The 21,668-nt window shown below is 29.2% G+C and overlaps 2 protein-coding genes across 2 annotated transcripts; both read left to right on the top strand.

Annotated features, from left to right (window-relative positions):
- Nucleotides 1-12,775: 12,775 nt before the first annotated feature.
- LOC100265899 (NEP1-interacting protein-like 1) lies at nt 12,776-14,696 on the top strand. The gene is made up of 5 exons (XM_010646150.3): nt 12,776-13,236; nt 13,363-13,514; nt 13,779-13,862; nt 14,196-14,357; nt 14,456-14,696. Exons 1-5 carry the CDS (start codon nt 13,077-13,079, stop codon nt 14,588-14,590), a joined length of 693 nt encoding a protein of 230 aa, XP_010644452.1. The 5' UTR covers nt 12,776-13,076; the 3' UTR covers nt 14,591-14,696.
- Nucleotides 14,697-15,526: 830 nt separating this feature from the next.
- LOC100265829 (reactive Intermediate Deaminase A, chloroplastic) lies at nt 15,527-18,752 on the top strand. Its single transcript, XM_002280215.4, has 6 exons — nt 15,527-15,795; nt 16,427-16,542; nt 16,642-16,686; nt 18,002-18,075; nt 18,159-18,208; nt 18,430-18,752. Exons 1-6 carry the CDS (start codon nt 15,600-15,602, stop codon nt 18,522-18,524), a joined length of 576 nt encoding a protein of 191 aa, XP_002280251.1. The 5' UTR covers nt 15,527-15,599; the 3' UTR covers nt 18,525-18,752.
- The last annotated feature ends 2,916 nt before the right edge of the window (nt 18,753-21,668 follow it).

Raw genomic sequence — 21,668 nt, 5'->3', positions numbered from 1 at the left:
ATAATTATAAAATTATTTTATTTTATTTTTAATAATACTTAAAATAAAATATAATTAATATTTGAGTTTACAATATTTTTACAAAATTAAAATAGAAAATTTATTTTAAAAAACAACGTATCCAAACAAATTTTTTGTTTGTGATGTTTTGAAAAGTGTTTTTGAAAACAAAAAATAAAAAAATTGGAAGTCTATCCAAACGTAAATACAAGAATAGAATGAAATGTTAGAATCATGTGTATAACATGATTCAAATGAAATGTGTGTGCCCAACAAAAAGGGCATGGGTTAGGAAATAATTAAATCAATTTTGACTCCCTTTTAATCACATTAAAAATGTGTTAAAAGAAAAATTAAACTGAGAAATCAAACATAAAATATGTCAAATGATTCGACAAACTTAAGGTATGTTTGATTCTCGGAAAATTTAAGGGAAAATGTAAATATTAAATAATTTAAAAATGCACAAATTTCTTAGTAGTGGCTATGTTTGGTTCTAGAAAATTTTAAAAAAAAAATATGAGGGAAAGAAAATATAAAAGAAAAATTGAAGGAAATAATAAGCGAAGGAAAATAAAAAATGCATTTCAAATCAATAAATTACTTTTATATGTTTTTTCAAATTCATTTCACTTATTTTCATTTATATATAAAGATTAAATAACAAGAAAACATAAGAAAATAATTTTTTAAACATTTTTTGTCTTTTCTTATTACTTTCCGAGAACTAAACATAACCTTAGTGATCACATGGAAACAATTCAATACAAATGATATTTTATGAAATAATTTTTTTAATACAAAGTAATTAAATGAACATGAATTTTTCATGGCATAATTTTTTTTTTATAGAAAATTCAATGAACTTTGCTTCTATGTTCATGAAGATTTTTCATAACTATTTGTGAAAGAAACAATCAATTTTTCCTTCCATGTTAACAAAGTTTTTATATCTAAATAATTATTTTTTTGAAAATAAATAAATAAATAAATAAAAGTAAAGCACATTTTTTAAAAGCAAATAGTTTTGGTAATTTTAGAGTTAATTGTATGAAAAATATTTTTTCATTTTTGAAAAAAAAATAACTCTATTAACTTATTAATAAAAAAATAATAACAAATGGGAATACAAATTTTAACAATACACATGGATGTATTTTATGTAAAAACCGATGAGAGAAATGATGTAATTAAAATTTTAAAAAATAGTAATAACTTTTATGCAAGAGACGAGAATTTTTGGAGATTTACATTGAAAATATAACAGTTAAAAAAATGATGACATTAAAAAAAAATTATTACTTCAAATTTTAGAATTTCTAAAAGTAATTTTAAAAGACATGAGATGGATTTATATTTTTTCGATTAAGAAATTTTACTTTTATATTGAAGTTTTTGATTTTAAAAATAAAAAATATATTTAAATGAATTTAATGACTTAAAGTGCATTAATAATTTGATGACTTAATTTGTATTGATGTATTTTTTTTATAAAAAAAACATAGTTTTAAATTAAGGATAAAACAACTTTGAGTATTAAGTCAACATAGTGAACTTATTCTTACTTAAATTTAAAATTGTGTACAAAAACAACTTGAGATTGATATTAATTAAGTTATTAAGTTATTAAGAGGTTGTTTGACGGTAATTTTAGTTTTAAAAAAATAGATGTTTAGCAAACTTTAGAAAACACTTTTAAAAATATGAAAAATCATTTGTATTATTAAAAAATTACTTATTGTGATTTCTTGAGGAACACTTGATAGATATTCTATTAAAACACTTTAACTGAAAACACTACCAAACATACTCTAAAACTGTATTTAGTAGTGATTCTAAAAAATGTTTATAATATTTCTAACACTTGAATGATAAAAAATTTCAAATGTTAAAAATGTTATAAACGTTTCCTAAAATTATTGCAAAACGAGTTCTAAATTGATTTATCAAGACCCTGCATGGTTTTTAACCATTTTTTCAAAGATGCTAATATCCATATTTTTTTAATATTAAAATCATAAATTATATTTTTAATATATATAATATTACCATTCATATTTTACTAAAAATTATTTATTTTTCAATTTATTTGTAATATTCTTACAAAACCAAAATATAAATATTATTTTTAAAAATAATTTATTCAACCAAATTTTTTATTTTTTGAAAGGTGTTTTTTTTTTTAAATAATAATTGTCAAAAGCTCTTATTTTTATAAAATATATCAAAAAAATTAAATAAGAATATGCAAATTGCAGAGAGGTAGCTCGGAATTGTAACCTTCCCTCAATCTAAGTTCTGATTCCATATTGAACTACCAATTTTCTTAAAAACTTAAATTTATAAGAATATGTATATCGAACAAGATTGAAAGTGTATGAATTCTATGTATAACATGATTTAAATTAAACGTCTTCAGCGAACAAAAAGGACATGGGTTAGGAAATAAATTAATTAATTTTGCCTTCCTTTTTATCACATTAAATATGTTTTTTTTTTAAGTAAATGAGTATAACATGAAATCAAACATAAAATATTCCAAATGAATTTTTCGTGAAATATTTTTTTATATTTAAGATGTGTTTTCAAAAATAGTTCCAAGTTGTGATATTTTATAGAAATATAAATCTATTTAAAAATGTAAAATATTCTTAACTGTTGTAAAATTATAAAGTGAAAGGAGAAAAAAAAAAGAAATAGAAATTAGAATGTAGGAAGAGAATAGAATATATTTTCATTAGAGGTATCTCCCTTTTATAGAGAATCACAAAGAGATATACATCAATATGGATGATCATCCACAAGTTCCCATGATTCGATAAATTCTCATATTTTTTAACACTCCCCCTTGGATGATCATAAGAATATGGTAATTGCCTCATTAAAAACTAATAGCCCAAGGGTTCTCCTAATCGGGTTTTGATGATAACAAATCATGGTTAAGTGACTAATTGGTTTAAATGTTTAAGAATCTCAGGTATAAACTCGAAAATTCATCAAATGACCAAATGGATAAAAGATCGAGACGTTTGGAAGACTTGTGATCATAGGAAACTAATGTAAGATGAATGCATGAGTACACTTAGGATTTTCACACGTTTCATACATCTTTGAAAACTCGGTTTATTCTTTAAAACGTCGATTTCATTAAAACCCGAGTTTTTTACTAATGTACCTTAGGCAAAATGTTTTATAATTGACTTAATAATTTACCTAAAGACCTTGCCTAAGTGTTAGAAAAGAAAGGAATAAAAAAAATAGGATTTCGGGGCAAAAAAGGCTCAACTGGTCGAGGTTATGGCCAACCGGTCAACCGGTTGAGGAACCAGTCGACCGGTTGTGGTCGTCCGGTTGAGGACCGGTCGAGGAAGGTCAAAAACCTTCTCTCTCTCCTAGTAGCCTTCTCTTCCCGGTCGAGGTCCGGTTGAAGCAACGGTAACCTGTCATGCATTAAATGCTCCAACGGCTAGTGAACCGGTCGACCCCTAGCTCGACTAGACGAGGTTACCTTTTGCTGTTTTTGACTCCCGAGCTTAGAAACCTATAAATTGAGAGCTCCACTTCATTTATTGATAAGAGAACACTTGCATTCAAAGCCCACCTACCTATTCTTGATCAAAAAGCTCTCATTTTTTTCATAGTGCATTAAATCACCACTGGCATATCCTTTAGTGCACTCTTGTTTGTCATCCTAGCTTTGTCTTGTATTTAAGCCATCTTTAAGCTAGGTTAAGTGATTATATCTTGTAACAATCTGAGTGTTAAAGCCTTCAAGAGGATTGAATCTTGAAGAGGTTGTGTAAGAGCCCATTGGAGCCGAAATCCAAGTGTAAGAAGATTGGAAGCTTGGTTGAAGCTTCAAGTTAGTGGAACTCTCACTCGGTTAGGAGGTTGAGGAGAGTGGACGTAGGTAAGGAAGTGCCGAATCACTATAAACCCGAGTTTGAATTCTCTAAACTCTATCTATTTACTTTGCTTATATTTTGTTTAAATTTGTTATGATTGAAAAGATTTTAAAAATCAATTCACCCCCCCCCCCCCCTCCCCTTTTGGGTATTTTTCTTAACTAAGCATAGCCTTTGTTTTCTCAAAAACCTTGCCGGTAAAACCCAATGGGACAAAATCTGGACGAAGGAAAAAAGAGTGCAATATATCCATATTAGCAATTTCCCCCCTCATGTAAACATTATTATGATTTCTTCAACATTTCAAATGGTAGATCTCTCAATCTTTGCATTCCAATGTCATAACTTAACTTTTTCAATATAGTCGAAGGTAACGCCTTTGTGAATAGATCTGCTAGATTGTTTCATGACCGAATTTGTTGAACATTAATCTCACATTTCTTTTGGAGCTCATGAGTATAGAAGAATTTAGGGGAGATATGCTTAGTTCTGTCACATTTTATGAATTCTCCTTTAATTTGTGCAATACAAGTAGCATTATCTTCATGTAACACGCTTGCATTGCCTCTGATGGAAGGTAGTCCACATGTTTCTTGTATATGTTGGATCATTGACCTTAGTCATACACATTCACGACTTGCTTCATGAATTGTAAGAATTTCTGAATGATTTAAAGATGTGACTATCATTGTTTGCTTGACAAATCTCCAAGATATTATCGCTCCACCATAAGTAAAGACATATCCCATTTGAGATTGAGCTTTATGAGGATCTGAAAGATATCCTGCATTTGCATACCCAATCAATTGTGATTTTGATTCTTTTGAATAATATAAACCCATGTCACTTGTTCCACGAAGGTATCACAATATATGTTTAATCTCATTCCAATGCCTTTTAGTTGGGGAGAACTGTATCTTGCTAGTAAGTTGACAGAGAATGCTATGTCTGGTCTAATACAATTTGCAAGATACATTAGTGCACCGATTGCATTGAGATATGGTGCTTTTAGACCAAATAATTCTTCATTTTCTTTTTTAGGATAAAATGGATCTTTGTTCACTTCAAGTGAATGAACAACCATAAGTGAATTGACTGGATGTGATTTGTTTATATAAAATCATTTTAATACTTTCTCTATATATGTCGATTGATAGACTAATATGTCATTTGAACAATGCTCGATTTGCAGGCTGAGGCAATATCTTGTTTTCCCCAAGTCTTTCATTTCAAATTCCTTCTTTAAATAATTGGTTGTTTTTGTGAGCTCTTCAGGAGTTCCTATAAGGTTTAAATCATCCACACACACTGCAATTATTGTAAGCCCAAATTTTGATTTCTTAATAAAAACACATGGGCAAATTGAATTATTCACATATCCTTCTTTTAACAAATACTCACTCAAATGATTATACCACATACGATCAGATTGCTTTAATCCTTACAAAGATCTTTGTAGTTTGATTGAGTACATGTTTCGAGGTTTTGGATTAGTTGCTTCAGGTAATTTGAATCCTTCAAGGATTTTCATATATATGTCAGTATCTATAGACTCATATAAATAGGTTGTAACAACATCCATAAGACACATATCTAGTCCTTCAGAGACTGTTAAACTTATCAAGTATCAAAGTGTGATTGCATGCATTACAGGGGAATAAGTTTCCTCATAGTCTATACCAGGTCTTTGAGAAAAACCTTGAGCAACAAGTTGTGTTTTATATCTTATGATTTCATCATTCTCATTTCGTTTTTTTTTTTCACAAAAACCCATTTATATCCAACAAGCTTTATGTTCCAAGTGTTTGAACTACAGTCCAAATACCTCTCATTTTGTTAACGAGTTTAGCTCTGTTTGGATTGCTTCTTTCCATTTTGGTAAATCATTCATTTTTTCAACATTCATTCACAGTTTGTGGTTCTTGATATTCATCATTTCTCATGATGTCCATAGCCACTTAGAATGCAAATATATTATCTATGATAATGTTGCTACGGTCCTTTATTTCTCCCGTGTGACTCATTGAGATTTCTTCAATTCTAGATACCGGTATTTGATCAATATGTGATTCTTCAGGAGCTAACTGTTTGTCAAGTTGGGTTTCATCATTTGACCCTTTCATATTTGTGAACTCTTTAGGAGTACTAAGTTTTTCATATGTTGTTCTTTTTTTTTCTCTAGGAATTAAATCCTTTGAGCCAATAGGTCTACCACGCTTTAAGCGTGTCTTAGATTCATTTGCTATGACATTCTCCAATTGTCCTTCAGGGACATCAATATATGTTGGGGCGTTCACAACTGGCATGTGTGACTTTGTTACTTTCTTTATATCTGTAAAAGTATCAGGTAATTGATTTGCAAGTCCTTGTAAATGAACAATCCTTTGAACTCCTAACTCACATTGTCTTGTGCAAGGATCAAGATAAGACAGGGAGGGTACATACCATGTAATGTCTCACCATTCTTTTGACTTGTCTTCCCCTAATAACGGGAAAACATTTTCATCAAAATGACAATCTGCAAAGTGGGCAGCAAAATGTCACATGTGATTGGTTTAAGACAATGGATAATGGAGGGAGAATTAAAACCAACATATATACTAAGTCGACATTGAGATCCTAACTTGGAACATTGAGGTAGAGTTATGGGAACATAGATAGAATAACCAAAAATACAAAAATGTGAAACATTTGATTGAGAGCCTAAAGCAAGTTATAAAGCTGAGCAATCATGATTAGTTGTAGGGCGAATTTAAATTAAAGTGGTAGCATGAAGAATAACATACCCCCAAGCAGACAAGGGCAATTTTGTTCTTAAGAGAAATGGTATTGCAATTAGTTGCAAATGCTTAATTAGAGATTCAGCTAATCCATTCTGAGTATGGGTATGAGCAATAGGATATTCAACATCAATACCAACTGACATACAATAATCAAGAAATGTTTGAGAGGAAAATTCACCAGCATTATCAAGATGAATTGTCTTAATAGGATGGTCAGGGAATTGTGCCTTGAGTCGAATTATTTGAGCAAGTAACCTAGTGAAGGCAATATTTCTAGTTGAAAGAAGACAAACATGAGACCAACGAGTTGATGCATCAATTAAAACCATAAGATAACGAAAATGTCCACTAGGTGGATGAATAGGTCAACAAATATCACCTTGAATATGTTCTAGAAAGGCTGGTGATTCACATTCAACCTTGCTAAATGATGGTTTAATAATTAATTTGCTTTGTGAGCAAGCAACACAATTGTAATCATTGGGCATCAGAATCGTTTGGTTCTTCAAGGGATGCCTTAAAGAATTGTTGATGATACGACGCATCCTAGATGACCAAGACGTTCATGCCATATCATAAAAGTTTTTAAGTCACATAATTTCTAGTTCATGACAACATATGACTCAATGGGTCTAATGATTGTTTGATATAACCCACAAGAATAAAAAAAAAGCTTTTTCAAAATGTGTTTTTCCCCATAAATAATTGAAGTAATGAGAAGGTATTCATTACTATCATCATTCATAGTTTCAATGTGATATCCATTTCGACGAATATCCTTGAAACTAAGAAGATTTCGCTTGGATTTAGCATAATAAAGGGCATCATTAATGTGGATTTTAGTTCCTCTAGGTAAAATAATAATTGTTCTTCCAGAGCCTTGAATCAAGTTTACAGGACCCGATATTGTATTAACATTAGACTTAACCACCGATATGTTGGAAAAATATTTTTTATCATGAAAGATTGTGTGTGTTGTGGCACAATCTGCAAGACATGTATCTACATTGGATGTCGTTTGATGTACCAAGGTATAAGAAAGATCCATGTATCTTCAAGTATAAATAAAGAGAAGAATTTAAATAAGAAATAATAAAATGTGAAATAAACTATAAAAAATGAATAATAAACAATGTGTTTAAAGATGATAACAAAATAAACCTATTTGTAAAGAACTAAATAAGAAGATAACATTTAATCATAACAAACATTTCCATCACCAATTAGATGGTCAATTTTCCCATTAAGATTTTCAAATAAATCTGAAACATCTAAATAGGTTAGATCTACAGGGCCATCACTATCAATGAAGTTCATTTCAACTTCATTTCCTTTTGCTTTTATTGAGGCTTGATAAAGGTCAACAAAATGTTTTGGAATACAACAAATATGCGACCAATGTCTATTCATGCCACATCTACGACACTTATTCTCACGAACATGTTTACTTTGTGGTTCTATCCCATTTTCAGGTTGTGCCTTTGAATTATTCCACTTCTGGTGGTTTGAGTTGTTCTTTTTTACTTTGAGAACCACTACGATGAGAAGAATTGTGTTTACCACGACATCGATTGCGACCATGTCCTCGACCTCGTCCATATCCACATCCTTGTCCATGTCCAAGGATTTGAACAGATGTGGCATTGGCTTCAGGCAATGACATAGACCTAGTAAGACGAGATTGATGGTTTTTCAATAATAGCTCATTATTTTGTTCAGTTATAAGAAGACATAAAATCAATTCTGAATATTTAGTGAAATGACGCTCTCAATATTGCTGCTATAGGAGCACATTCGAGGCATGAAAAGTCGTGAATGTTTTTTCAAGCATATATTCTTTAGTGACATTTTCTCCACACAATTTTAATTGTGAGCTGATTTTGAATAGGATCGAGTCGTAGTCATTAACAGACTTGAAATCTTGTAATCTCAAGTGCATTCGATCAAAGTGTGCCTTTGGAAGGATTACAGTCTTTTGGTAGTCATATCGTTCCCTTAGATTATTCCAAATGATGAAAGGATCTTTAACCGTAAGGTATTCACCTTTTAATCCTTCATCAATGTGATGACAAATGAATATCAAAGTTCTGTTGCGATCCTGTAGGGATGTGTCATTTCCTTCTTTAATGGTATTTCCAAGATTCATCGCATCCAGATGAATTTCAGCATCCTGAATCCAAGATAAGTAATTCTTGCCCGAAATATCGTGGGCAACAAATTCAAGCTTTGCAAGGTTTGACATTATCTGAAAGCTATATATAATATTAATTAGAGAAATATTTCAATTATTATAATAAACTATTAATAAAATGCTTTAACAATATTTCAAGTAAACAATATCTAAAAATATAATGACCTAAAATTTATCAATTATAAATATGGTAAAAATGTATAAATATGAAATAAGAATTAAAATTTAATATATATACATATACATATATATTTTTCTTTTTCATAGCTTCGAGCTATGATTATTTTATGATAACAAAAAATGTGCAAAGTAATATATAACTTCAAACTATGAATTATTTTATGTAAATTTGTACATAGCTTCAAGCTATGAACATTTATTTATTTATTTTATAACTTCTGACTATATAATATTGTTTGGTATAACATCCAGTTATACCATATAATTAAAAATAAATAATTGGGGATCATATATATAACTTCTAGTCATGTATCTGTAATTCTGTAATTTTTCCCCATAACTTCTAGTTATAGGAATTACACATATTTTTCATAACTTTTGGTTATGAATTTACCCCATAATTTCTGGTTATAGGGATTATACATATTTATGTATTCAAATAAAATAAATGAAAATAGAGATCAAATGGTAATAAAATAGAAAATCATGATATAAGTTTATCACATACCTTTTTATGAGAAAGAAGAGAGAAAAGACTTTCTATTTCTCTTAAAAGAAGAATATCTTTTTATTTCTCTTAATAGAGAAAAATCTTTCTATTTCTTTTGTATAGACTTAAAATGAGAAAACAAGAAATAGAAATTAGAATGTAGAAAGAGAATGAGAATAAAATAGATTTTCATTAGAGGTATCTCACTTTTATAGGGAGTCACAAAGAAATATACATTAATATGGATGATCATCTACAAGTTTCCATAATCCGATAAATTCTCATATTTTTTAACATTAACATGTTTTTTAAAATAGTTTTTTACAACAATTTTTTAAATTTATTTTTTAATATTTTGTAAAATAAAAGTTTATTTGAAAACTGAAATATTTTAAACCTATTTTTAATTTTTTTAAATAATTTTTATATCTAATACTTCATTTTTAATTATTTTATATGTTTGTATAATTATTTTTTAAAACAAATATTAGAAAACAAGTAAAAATAACTAAAATGTGTTCTTTGAAAATAATTTAAGGACAAAGAATTGTTTTTTAAAATAGTTTTATGTTCTCCAGATAAAAAAAACATAGGAAATATATTTGAAAACCAAAAACTATTTTCTATTTTTTGTTCTTAAGAATAGAAAATAAGTTGTTTTTGGAAAACATCTTTTAGTTGTTTTCTATTGTTGCCACTTGTTTTTTTAGGATGTTTTAAGAAATAACTATATAAACATGTAGAATGATTAAAAATAAAACACTAAATATAAAAATTATTTTTAAAATATTGAAAATAAGTTAAAAACATTTTAGGTTTTCAAACAGACTTTCGTTTGATAAAAATCAGGGAACAATTTTTAAAAATTATTTTCAAAAACTATTTTTTCAGAATTATTTTCGAAAACCGTTATCATCTTTAGTTGTTCTTAAGAACAGAAAATAATTTATTTTTAGATAACATCTTTTAATTGTTTTCTATTATTTTTACTTATTTTTTTAGGGCATTTAAAAAAATAATTGATTAAAAATAAAATACTATATATAACAATTATTTTTAAAACATATTTAAAAATATTAAAAACATGTTAAGAATATTTTAACTTTTCAAATAGACTTTTGTTCTATAAAAATCAGGAACAAATCTCAAAAACTATTTCTTCATAATTATTTTTGAAAATAGTTATCAAACATTTTTTACTTTTTTGTTTTTAAGAATAAATAATATTTTTTTTATTGTGAAATATATTTTCCTATTTTCTTATTCCTCGAAAACAATTTATGCTAAAAATCACTTTTTATGATTTTTTTTTTTTTTTTTTTTCAAATTGGCTGGCAAAGGGGATCTTTGCAGTCATCCAATACTAAAGGAACCTGATCTACAACCACAGGTCTTGTCCACTGGCAAGGTAGGAAAACAGGGTGGTACAGTATGATACAAATAGTTTGATAGAGTTGTACCATTGGGGAGATATGATAAATAAAAATAAATAAATAAATAAAAAATAAAAAATCAGGGGCAGCATAAATGCAGAGAAAGGACCACATGCAGTTTGAAAACACAAAGGCCCATGTCTTTCTGAGTTTTTCAGGCCACTTGCCTCAGCCCCTGGTTTTTCAAACCTCCCCACATTCCCATTACCTTTGGCGCCCCCTGCTTTCCTCTGTTTCCTTCTTTTTCCTTCTCTTCTAGTCCTTACATAACCCACCACCATTACTGCATGCTGCCCTTCATCCTTTAATGGCTTACAACCCTAACATCTTCTGCAACCCTATCTCCCCTCCTTCCTTCTTTATTTGTACTACCCATAAAATAAATTAATAAATAATTTCCAGCCAATTTTCTTAAAAGGACATGTACTTTACAAACATAATGATATTTTAAGGATTTTTCTAAATAAAAAAAAAATTGTCTTTTTGTAGAATTTATAATAATGCTTTTGTACCTTGTTTTTCACAATTTGAGGTCCGATGGGTGCTAAAAGGGCTTTATTCCAAATTAATTTGATGTTTTTTTAGTCTTTCATATCATATTTTAAATTTTTAAATTAATAAAACTTAAAATTTATTATTTAGTGAATGAAGTTGATTTTAAGTTAAATTATACTTAAGTTGTTAATTTCAAATTTATTATTGAATTCTTACTTAAAATATATTTTAAATAATTAAATTGATATATTTATTTTTATAAATTATAATTAAGGTAAATAAGGTTGAATAATAATAAAGGTGATGGACTAACAAAGAAGATTATAGAGGTAAATAGGACAAATTGAGATAAAAATGTAGACTTAAAAATAAATTAATTGGTTTTACTTATTATTTAAAATTATTTTTAATTTTAAGTCATAATATTAAATTATTTTTATCAAATATATTTAATTTACTTAATGAATTAAATTAACTTATTACATTAATTTAAGTTATTAAGTTGGTTAACCAAATACTCACTTAGCAACTTAATATAATAAAAATTATGACCTTGCAATGTTTCTTTAGACTCTTTTATTTGAAAGTCAAATTTGAAAAACACCAAACTAGAAAAATAATTTTTTGAGAATATAATATTTTTTTATGATATATTTTAATTATTTTTTATTGTTTATAGACTATTTTTTTTTAAATAATTATAGAAATATAGAAAATTATTAAACCAACTTCATTCATATTTAACAAATCAACCTTCTCTACTCTCTCTCCATCTTCATCTTCTTTGTTCTTCTCATTTGTTCCAATTTTATTTTTTTTCTGCCTTTTTCTCATTTTGTTGATGTACAGTATATATTAATGATATTCTATTTGGTATAATGATATAGATAACCCAGTATTAGATTTAAGATTACAAATGTCAATAACTTTTCCCTTATATATTCTAGGGAACCAAACATAAAAAATAAAAGAAAAGAAAATTACAAATTTCAATAACCTTTTCCCCTATTTTTTCTAAGGAACCAAACAAACGTGAAGATGTGGGTGTCATGATCTCATTTTTTATTAATATTTCATTATATATTTTTAATGGTGGAAATTCAAAGTACATAAGTATTGCTATCAAAAGTTTAGTAGAGCAGTACCCATATGCAATTTTTTTTATAATCTATAAAATAAAAAGCCATACAATGTCATAAATGTACAAAAGATATTTAGGAATTGAAGGCATTAAAAAAATGATATAATTTTCTTCAAAACACTGGCCTGCCCATCTTAGCCTTCAATTCTCCTCTAGGAGAGGAGTGGTGGTGGTGGTGGTCTCAATCACTGCCACATTTGTATAAGTATCATTTTCTCTTGTGTGAAGCTGTAATGCCTCTTCTGCAAGCTAATGCATGTATGTGCATGTGTTGGGTAGCTCTGGGATTTAACCCTCTTTAATGCTTCTTCTCACCCTTTAAATGCCTAGAATCACCTCACACATTCCCAAGCCCCACTCCCCCCACCCTCCTCAACCCCCTCTTTCCTTTCCTCCCCGGCACTCTTCTTCTTCTCCCCCCTCACCTCCTTCCTCTCTCAATTTCCATCCAACCCAAGATGAAGGGGTGCTTTTCCTGCCTAGAAAACATGGTTTTGAGGTGTAGAGAGGCTGTTTCGTTCCGGGTCTTCTCCCAAACGAGGGATTCTGGAAATGGGTTGGTGTTCAGAGTGATGAAGAGCGCTGTCCTCGCTGCCTTCACCTGCATTTTTGCCCTAGGTATGGATCCTTGATCCCTCTTGCTGTTTTTCAGTACCATGCTGCCATGGTCTCCTAAGCCCAAAGGGCATGGTGTACGTTGAGCAGTGTATAACATATGATCATGTCGGGGTGGGGGGTTTGCAGGAGGAGCAGTCGTGGGTACAATCACAGGAGCCATTAAAGGCCAAACCACAGAAACCGGCTTCTTTCGTGGGTCCGGAATAGGTGCGGTGACAGGGGCCATAACAGCCCTTCAGCTGCTTGAATCAGTCGCTGCTGGCGAGTCATTGTCTAAGGTCACCATTCATCTCCTTCCCTTTCCATTTTCCATTTTCTTTTTCAATCTCTAGTACCCCTGATATCATAATTGACCAATGAAGTTTTTGGTATGCTTGCAATTAATTTTTATCGACTTCTTACTTCTTATGTCTTCTCAATTAATACCCCAATTTTCATCATTGACTTGGGATGAAATTTTGGTACGTTTATTTCTTTGCCATCTTTTTTTTACCCTAACTTCTTTATATGGTATTTTATGATAATGTTGATATATTTTACAGGCAGCTTTGTTATGTAGCCTAGTGAATGGGAAGGTGTTCATGGAATGGGTGAGTCCTGCAGTGCTAAAAGCTTATCAATGGCAAGTAAGTAATCTATGAACAGTATGTTTTACAGTGGTTTTAGAAAACGTTTTTAAATCTTAAATGTTAAAAGTTTTTCAGTGTGAGAAAGGTTAAAAATACTTGAAAATATTTTTAAAAACAATTTTCACGGTTTTAGAAAACGTTTTTAAATCTTAAATGTTAAAAGTTTTTCGGTGTCAGAAAGGTTAAAAATACTTGAAAATATTTTTAAAAACAATTTTGAAAATTATATTTTATTTTTAAGAATATAAAATTGTTTTTAAAAACCGTTTTCAAAAAGACGAAATGGTTTTATCTAGTAACATAAGACCCTAATGATTCATTTGAACTCAGATTAGCACATTGGAAACAAATTATGGAGAGACTGAGGACTTTTACAACATCAGTGGAGCCAAAGGGCTGCCTCATAATTTCATTGAAAAGCTTCCCAAATCAAACTTTTGCCATAGCAATGCAGAAATGTATAATGAAATCAGTTGTACCATTTGCTTGCAGGTGAGAAATTCAATTCATAGAATTTTCATTTTCATTTTCCTTTGAACAAGTCAAAGGTTGGGGTCATTTCTTTTTTTTTTTTTTTTTGAAAATACTAGGATTTCAAGGATGGAGAGATGACAAGAGGGCTTCCAAGTTGCAGGCACTACTTTCATATGGAATGTGTAGATCAATGGCTAACCCTACATGGGTCTTGCCCCATGTGTAGAAAAGATGTTTGTATGGACACTTGATTAAGCCACAAAATCACAATGAAGTGAATGATTTTGTGGGATCACTATGTTACATATTGCCCTAGCTAGGGATGGTTTCAATCAAAGGATTCACCATCTTCTTTTAGTTTTGATATGGTCTTTAATGCTTTCTTTATTTTTTATATTTAATTATTATTTATACCATTTTAAAAAAAATGGATATATATATTTTGTAAAAAATTGTAGTTATAAAAATAATCACGAATTTACAACCATTGAAAAAATATTCCCAAACTTATTACAATTTGTAAAAATACCGAGTGGAAAGTTGTTTTAGTTATATAAATTTTAAATTTGAAAGTTATTTTTTCAAAATATAACTTCAAAATCGATGAAAATAAAGCAAGTTTTGAATTATTTTAACCTCATTCTAAATATTTAAAGATACTCTCGAACTCTGTCCAAACTTAAAAAAATAATAATGGGCATGGTAGGACTCAGAATTTCTTGTACTCATTTCATCCATACCTACATAGTTTTTTTATTTTTTATTGTTTTAAATATAACTATATTATAAATAAATGTTATAAATTTTCATAATATATTTTAATGAATTTTTATTTTATATGTGCTAAAATATGGGAAAATAGGAAAATAAATAAATTTAAATCATTGTTTGAAAAATGAAAAAAAAATTGAAATAAGTTTTTATTAATTACGTAACTAAATGGGAAGGGAAAAGACAAAATAATATCTAATTTCGGATTTCTTCTTTTGGAAGACGAAAGATATTTTCATAAATCATCCTACTTTAATTAGAATTAAAATATTGTTAATTATTAAAATATAGTTTTAATTCTAGAAAAACAAAGCAAGAGTCAACTTGTACACGTTTATGGTAATGGGCTGTCCAACTCAGCCCAGCCACGACTTGGCCCTTTTTCCACCTCACACTGGGCCCCGTTTGGGCTCGAAGCCCATCCCAGCCAGTTCACCAACCCCCAGCCCTAAAATGTAGGAAAGGTTCAGAGAGGAGGAGACGGAGTGAATGAGAGAGATGGCCTGGAGCGCTGCTGCACGAACCTTCAATATGCCGGCCATCGACGTCGGAGCACTGCGCCGCCGGGGTCCGCTAGCCGTCGGTATAGGCTGTGCCTCGGTGGCCACTACCAGCCTATGGCGATCTTCGTCCTCCTCATTGCGGTCAAAGCCTCTCGCTTGCTTGAGCATTTCTACTGACACCAGTTGAGTTTTGCACTTCCATGGTTAGGGTTTTCGGCTTCTGCTCTTGAATATACAATATGTGAAAATTTCCATATGTTTGGGAAACTTGCCAGAAAACATTTATCCATCAGGGCTTCATTTCCGCTTTTGAGGTTTCGGAAGCAGAAATTGGATTTGGGGTTGCTTTCAAGAGCAAAAAAATTGTTTCTTTTATGTTGTTATTTTCTGGGTTCACTCACTGTCATCGTCACCATTGCGAGATTATGCTTACTGTGATAAAAAGCACCCCCAAAAATTTGAAACTTTTTCTTAGTTTCGGTTCAGGACATATGGTTTCATTTTTTCTGGTTTTAAATTCAGAGAACATCGTTTTACTTTTAATTTTCCTTTTCAGTTTTTTATTCAGAGAACATGATTTTACTCTAGTTTTCTAAGCTTTTAATTCACAAAACATGATTTATTTTCACTTTTGACTTGAAAAAGTTGCTTCCTTTTCCAATTTTTCTTTCTTTTTGTCCCTTCTCAAAATGTAATTGCAAGAGCTCGAACCAACCGGAAGGATGAGTGATGAGTTGTCACTCATTTATTAAGTGGGATGATCATGGATGAGTGCCATTTGCTAGAAATGACGACGGGTGGCTGTGATTGTAGGTATAAAGCAGGCTGTTCAAACGGACAAGGCTCCAGCAGCTTTGGGACCTTACTCTCAGGCCATCAAAGCCAATAACCTAGTCTTTGTGTCCGGTGTTCTGGGTCTTATTCCAGAGGTTCGTCATATTTACCAAGACATGTGTTTATGTAATATCTGTTATATTACTTAGTATTATGCAACTTTGTGGTCATATTTTGTCTATAATTTAATGCAGACTGGGAAGTTCATCTCAGATAATGTAGAGGATCAAACAGAGCAGGTGAGTTTACTTGCAATTGCTGATTGGTATTGGGAGGATTGTTTTCGTTCTTACAAGTTGTTGTTTGCATGCTTTGTGAAAACACATTTTGGTGTATGAAATATTGTGATTACATTTGAGGGTCTATTATCTTAGGGTTGTGTTTGAGATTGGAGCTTGTTCACCAGCCTACATAAATCATGCATGATCTTGCATTTTGAATTTGGCTACAAAGTGAGCAAAGCTCGAACAGTTCTATGCTTTTGAGGCTTTCTTCATATGGGCATTTGTCAAATAAATATTTTAATGAATGATTATTAATGCCTTTGGCTAGGCCTCCATAGCATTGCTTGGCTGGGCTTTGCTTGATTAAGCCTTCCAAGCATGAGTCTCACGGTTTTGAGTCTTGACCCTTTTATGGTGGGCACAGGATTCTACTGCTTTCGTGCTTGATGTTAGTGTTACAACAGCTGTAGAATTGGCATTTCCCTTTTGAGGCTTTTAGAAGTGTTCAATGGTCAAGTAAACTCAGAAAGCTAAAAACACGTGAGCTCATTGTTAAATAGGCTAAGCATAAGCATGGAGTTTGTTAATCACATGTTTAATTGATTGATCAACATTATTTTTTTCTCATTGGTTGGGGTCTTGAGAGTTTCATGGGTGGGTGGAAGACTGATCTTCAGACAGGAGTTAGACTGACTTGTCACATGTTTCTCAATATTTGTGAGTCTTAGTTAATTCCCCAATAAAAATGTGAGTGCCAGTTTTGTACAGCCTCGAGGCCTCTTCCCTTCAAAACCATCTTCCCACTTTCTTGTAGCATCAACAACACATGTAATGGTTGCATTTAAGAAATGTATACAAAAACATTTCCATTTCGATAAAGCTCTCCTCTAGTGACATTTCAATTGAAATTACTATTATCCATCAAAAAATAAGTTGTTTTTAAAATCTGCATGCCTTGAATTCTTTGTCAACTCCATGATGTACTTCAGAACACATCTTAGTATTCTTTGACCTATGTTTGTTTTTCTGCATCTTTTTCTCCGCTGGTTTTAATCTTCCATCTAGTGTTCATATGATTTTCATGTTCAGAAAATTGTACAAAGGCTTTTCCTGTTTGTCACATTAAAAAATTTGATTCTTATAATCCCCCATAATACTATTTCAAATTCTATTTGATTACCATTAACTCTGGCTTGTTCTTCATAAAAGTAATATATGAAGTTATGTGTGCTTGATGACCCTCAGCTTACCAAATGTGCCTTCTACTGCATTCCACCTTTTAGACTGCAGATCAGAATATTGACAGTTTTGAACTTATTAAAAATTCCAGGTTCTCAAGAATATGGGGGAAATACTCAAAGCCAGTGGTGCCAGCTATTCCTCAGTAGTTAAGACTACAATTATGTAAGGAATCTGTGTGTTTCGCTACGAACCTTATCTGAGAGTTGGAAAGAAGATAATTTTTTCTTTGCCATTCTGTACTACAGGTTGGCTGACTTGAAGGACTTCAAGAAAGTGAATGAGATCTATGCCAAATGTGAGTTCAATAAAATAAAATAACTGCTTCTATATGTAGATTGAAAAGATGGGTTGAGAATATGGTTATCTAGCTGTGATTTCAATATCAAAGCTCACTTCTCATATTTCTTCACTGAACCTTAAAAAAGGGAAAACATAAGGAAAACTTGCTCTAGTAGCTTAATGACATTGTTAAAAATTTTGATTCTGTCTTGCTGGCTAAATGCTTTGTCATCACAGACTTCCATGCTCCTGCTCCTGCTCGATCAACATACCAGGTAGCAGCGTTACCATTGGATGCCCGGATTGAAATCGAGTGCATTGCAGCCCTCTAAAAATCGAACCTGTGCGAATCCAAAATCTCAAGATAGAGCTAAGTTTAATAATGGGTAGGGACATCTCTAAGCTTTAACCTCAGGGATTTGTGTCCAAGTATGGTCCATCTCCCATCAGGCTTTGCTTTTTCATTCGCTGTCGATTGAACTAGTAAACCTGTGAACCTTACTGCTTGTTTTTGGTTGGGTTATGAAATTGAAATGGACAAAGCATTCAGGTTGCCCCCAGATATTTCTAGTTATTAGATTTTGATGCTACTCTGCCCTTTCCATATTCAGAGCTTCAAGTAAATTATCATAGTATCAAGACCCATTTTCGATATTCTCAATTTTTTTTTTATATATGTAATGCTTTATTTTCGTTCATTTTCCATATTTATATAATTATTTTTTAAATCAAATCTTAAAAATCAAGTGAAAAAAACTAAAAACATTTAAAAAGATTTTCTTAGAAAACATTCCATTTTTACTGCACTTCCTCTACCAATTAGTTTTAGATGTTTTATTCATAGAATAAAGTACTTAGATATATCTATTTCTTCATATTTCGAATTCTATGAAGTTTCTTTTTTTACTACAACGGTTAAAAGTCATTGTCTTGGATGATGCATAATATGTAGAAAACCAGTTTTGTTTCTAGTATTTACTAGTGGATTTGATCTTTCTTTTTCTTTCCTGTTCTTTCTATCGTGGAGATAGTAGCACATAATAACAATATTATTAAAAGCTTGTAGTTAGAACAAGCTTTTCTAATGCCGAAAATAATATTTCAAAGCTTTCATATACTCTTCATTGCTTGTGTTGACATAATCTGTTTTGGAAACAATCCAAAACAAAAGAAAAACAAAAAAAAAAATATTGTTATTAAGAATAGTTCCCATCAAGCTTTTGGCATTTAGAGGACATCAAATTACTTTCATTAAGGCTATATTTGGTTCTTCAAAAATGTAAAGGAAATAAAATAAAAAAAGAAAAGTGGAAAAAAAAGAAAAAAAATAAAACATTGATTCAAAGTTAATAAATTATTTTAATATGTTTTTATAAATTCATTTTACTAATTTTCCTCTATTATATAAAAATTAAATAATTTTAAAATATATAAAATTTTAATTAATTTTAATTTTATTTCACATTTTTTTTATGGTAAAATCAAATATAAAAAAAAATTGTTTTTCTTAGTATTTATTTTCTTTCTTTAATACTATCCGAACATACATAGCTTAAGAAAAAGGAAATTACTTTTTTGTTTCAAAAAAACAAATTTAGATCGAATGAATTTGACCCAGTGGAACCAACAACATAAATTCGGACATGAAATAAATTTAAAATCAATGCACAACGTTCAAAAATTATTAAATTAGGAATGTATTTACTATTTAGAATTCAACTCCTTTATAATAAGATAAAACCAAAACAAACCAACTTTCATCAATTCTAATTAAATTTGTTCGATTATTATTATAAGTTATAACTCAAATCCATTTAAATATGTATATTAAAATTAATAAATATAATTTATTTTAAAAAATTAAAAAAGTTAGAATTTGAATTTTTTTCTAAATAAAAAATAAATTAATCTTAATAAGCTAACACATAATTCAATCACAAATCAATCGGTCCAAAAATGCACCAAGTAAACTCAACCCATAAAATTGTTAATACTCTTTTAGCAATCAAATATGATTAGAAACCTAATTATTAGATGTCTAATTAATTATTATGAACTTTTTTTTTGTTGTTTTGGTATGTTTGAAAATTTGTTAAATTTTTTTTATTCAAATTATTAGTTGTTTTTAAAAAACTATCTTAATTATATAATATAAAAAGAAGCATGGTAATTATTTTTGTGGGGATAAAGATGATTTTTATATATTAAAATAAATCCATTTAATACATAATAATATTCAAAAGCTAATAAAAATAAATAAATTAAAACTTAATAACTTTCAAATATTAATAAAAATAAACAAACTTAAATGCATAGCAGTTTAGGACTTTACATACTTTCTTATCATTTACCATCCTTTAAAGATTTAAGGTTGTTATGATTGAGTTATTTGAGAATAATGACATAAAAGGTATAGTGAACTTATGAAAATTATAAATAAAATTAATTTTAAAAGAATTTTATATTGAGAATTTAAAGAGAAAAATATTCTTAAATAATGAAAAAAATATAAAATAAATTTAAAATGATGATTTAAAATTGAGAATTTTTTTTTTCCAAATAATAAAATTATTTTGGAAAATAATTTGAAATTAAGAATTTGACCAAAATAATCTTTCCAAATCTTTTGAGGAATTTGGTAAATAATTTAAATTAAGAAATTTAAATATGAGGTATTTCAAAATCTTTCTAAAATTTTAAAAATTTTGAATTATTGTTTTAGTAAAATATGATTTTAAATTGATTTCAACTGCTAAGTTTCTCTTATATATGCTCATTAGAGGGATTCTCTCATGGGTGAATGCACATCAACTTTCAAGTTATTATTCCTTGGCTTAACATAAAATTCTAAAAAAATTTGTAATTTTTATTTTTTGGTTCACGAAAGAGATGAAAGAGATTTGCCTTTCTTTTAAGGGAAAATTATGTTTTAGGGGTAGATGGGTCCCCAAATTAACAAAAGGTTCGTGTAATTCTTCAAATTGAGCCCAAGACTCAATGAAAGTATGAAAATTGAGTTGAAGGATATTATCTTTCAGTATTTCCAAAAATGCCCTTTATTGATTTTGAGAAAAAATTAATATTTTTGAAAAATACTTTTATTTAATTTAATATTTTTGATTTAATTTAATATTTAAAAAAAATACTTTTATGTAATTTAATATTTTTTTAAATACTTTTATTTAATTTAATATTTTTTTTAAAATAAATTTATTTAATTTAATATTTAAAATTTTATTTAATTTAATATTTTTGAAAAAAAATTATTTAATTTAACATTTTTGAAAAAAAAATTTTAATTTAATATTTTTGAAAACCACTTTTATTTAATTTAGTATTTTTGAAAAAAAAATTATTGAAAAAAAATTATTTAACTTAATTTTATAAAATATTTTATATGTGTTCTTAAAGGGCATATTTGTCCGTTACTATTTCATATCCTCAACTCAATTTGAAGAGTTATATGAACCTTTTAT

The sequence above is a fragment of the Vitis vinifera genome, chromosome 19, assembly GCF_030704535.1.
Source record: "Vitis vinifera cultivar Pinot Noir 40024 chromosome 19, ASM3070453v1".
Lineage (NCBI taxonomy): Eukaryota > Viridiplantae > Streptophyta > Magnoliopsida > Vitales > Vitaceae > Vitis > Vitis vinifera.
Note: the sequence above shows the minus strand (reverse complement) of the source record. Positions and strands in the feature narration are given on the sequence as shown.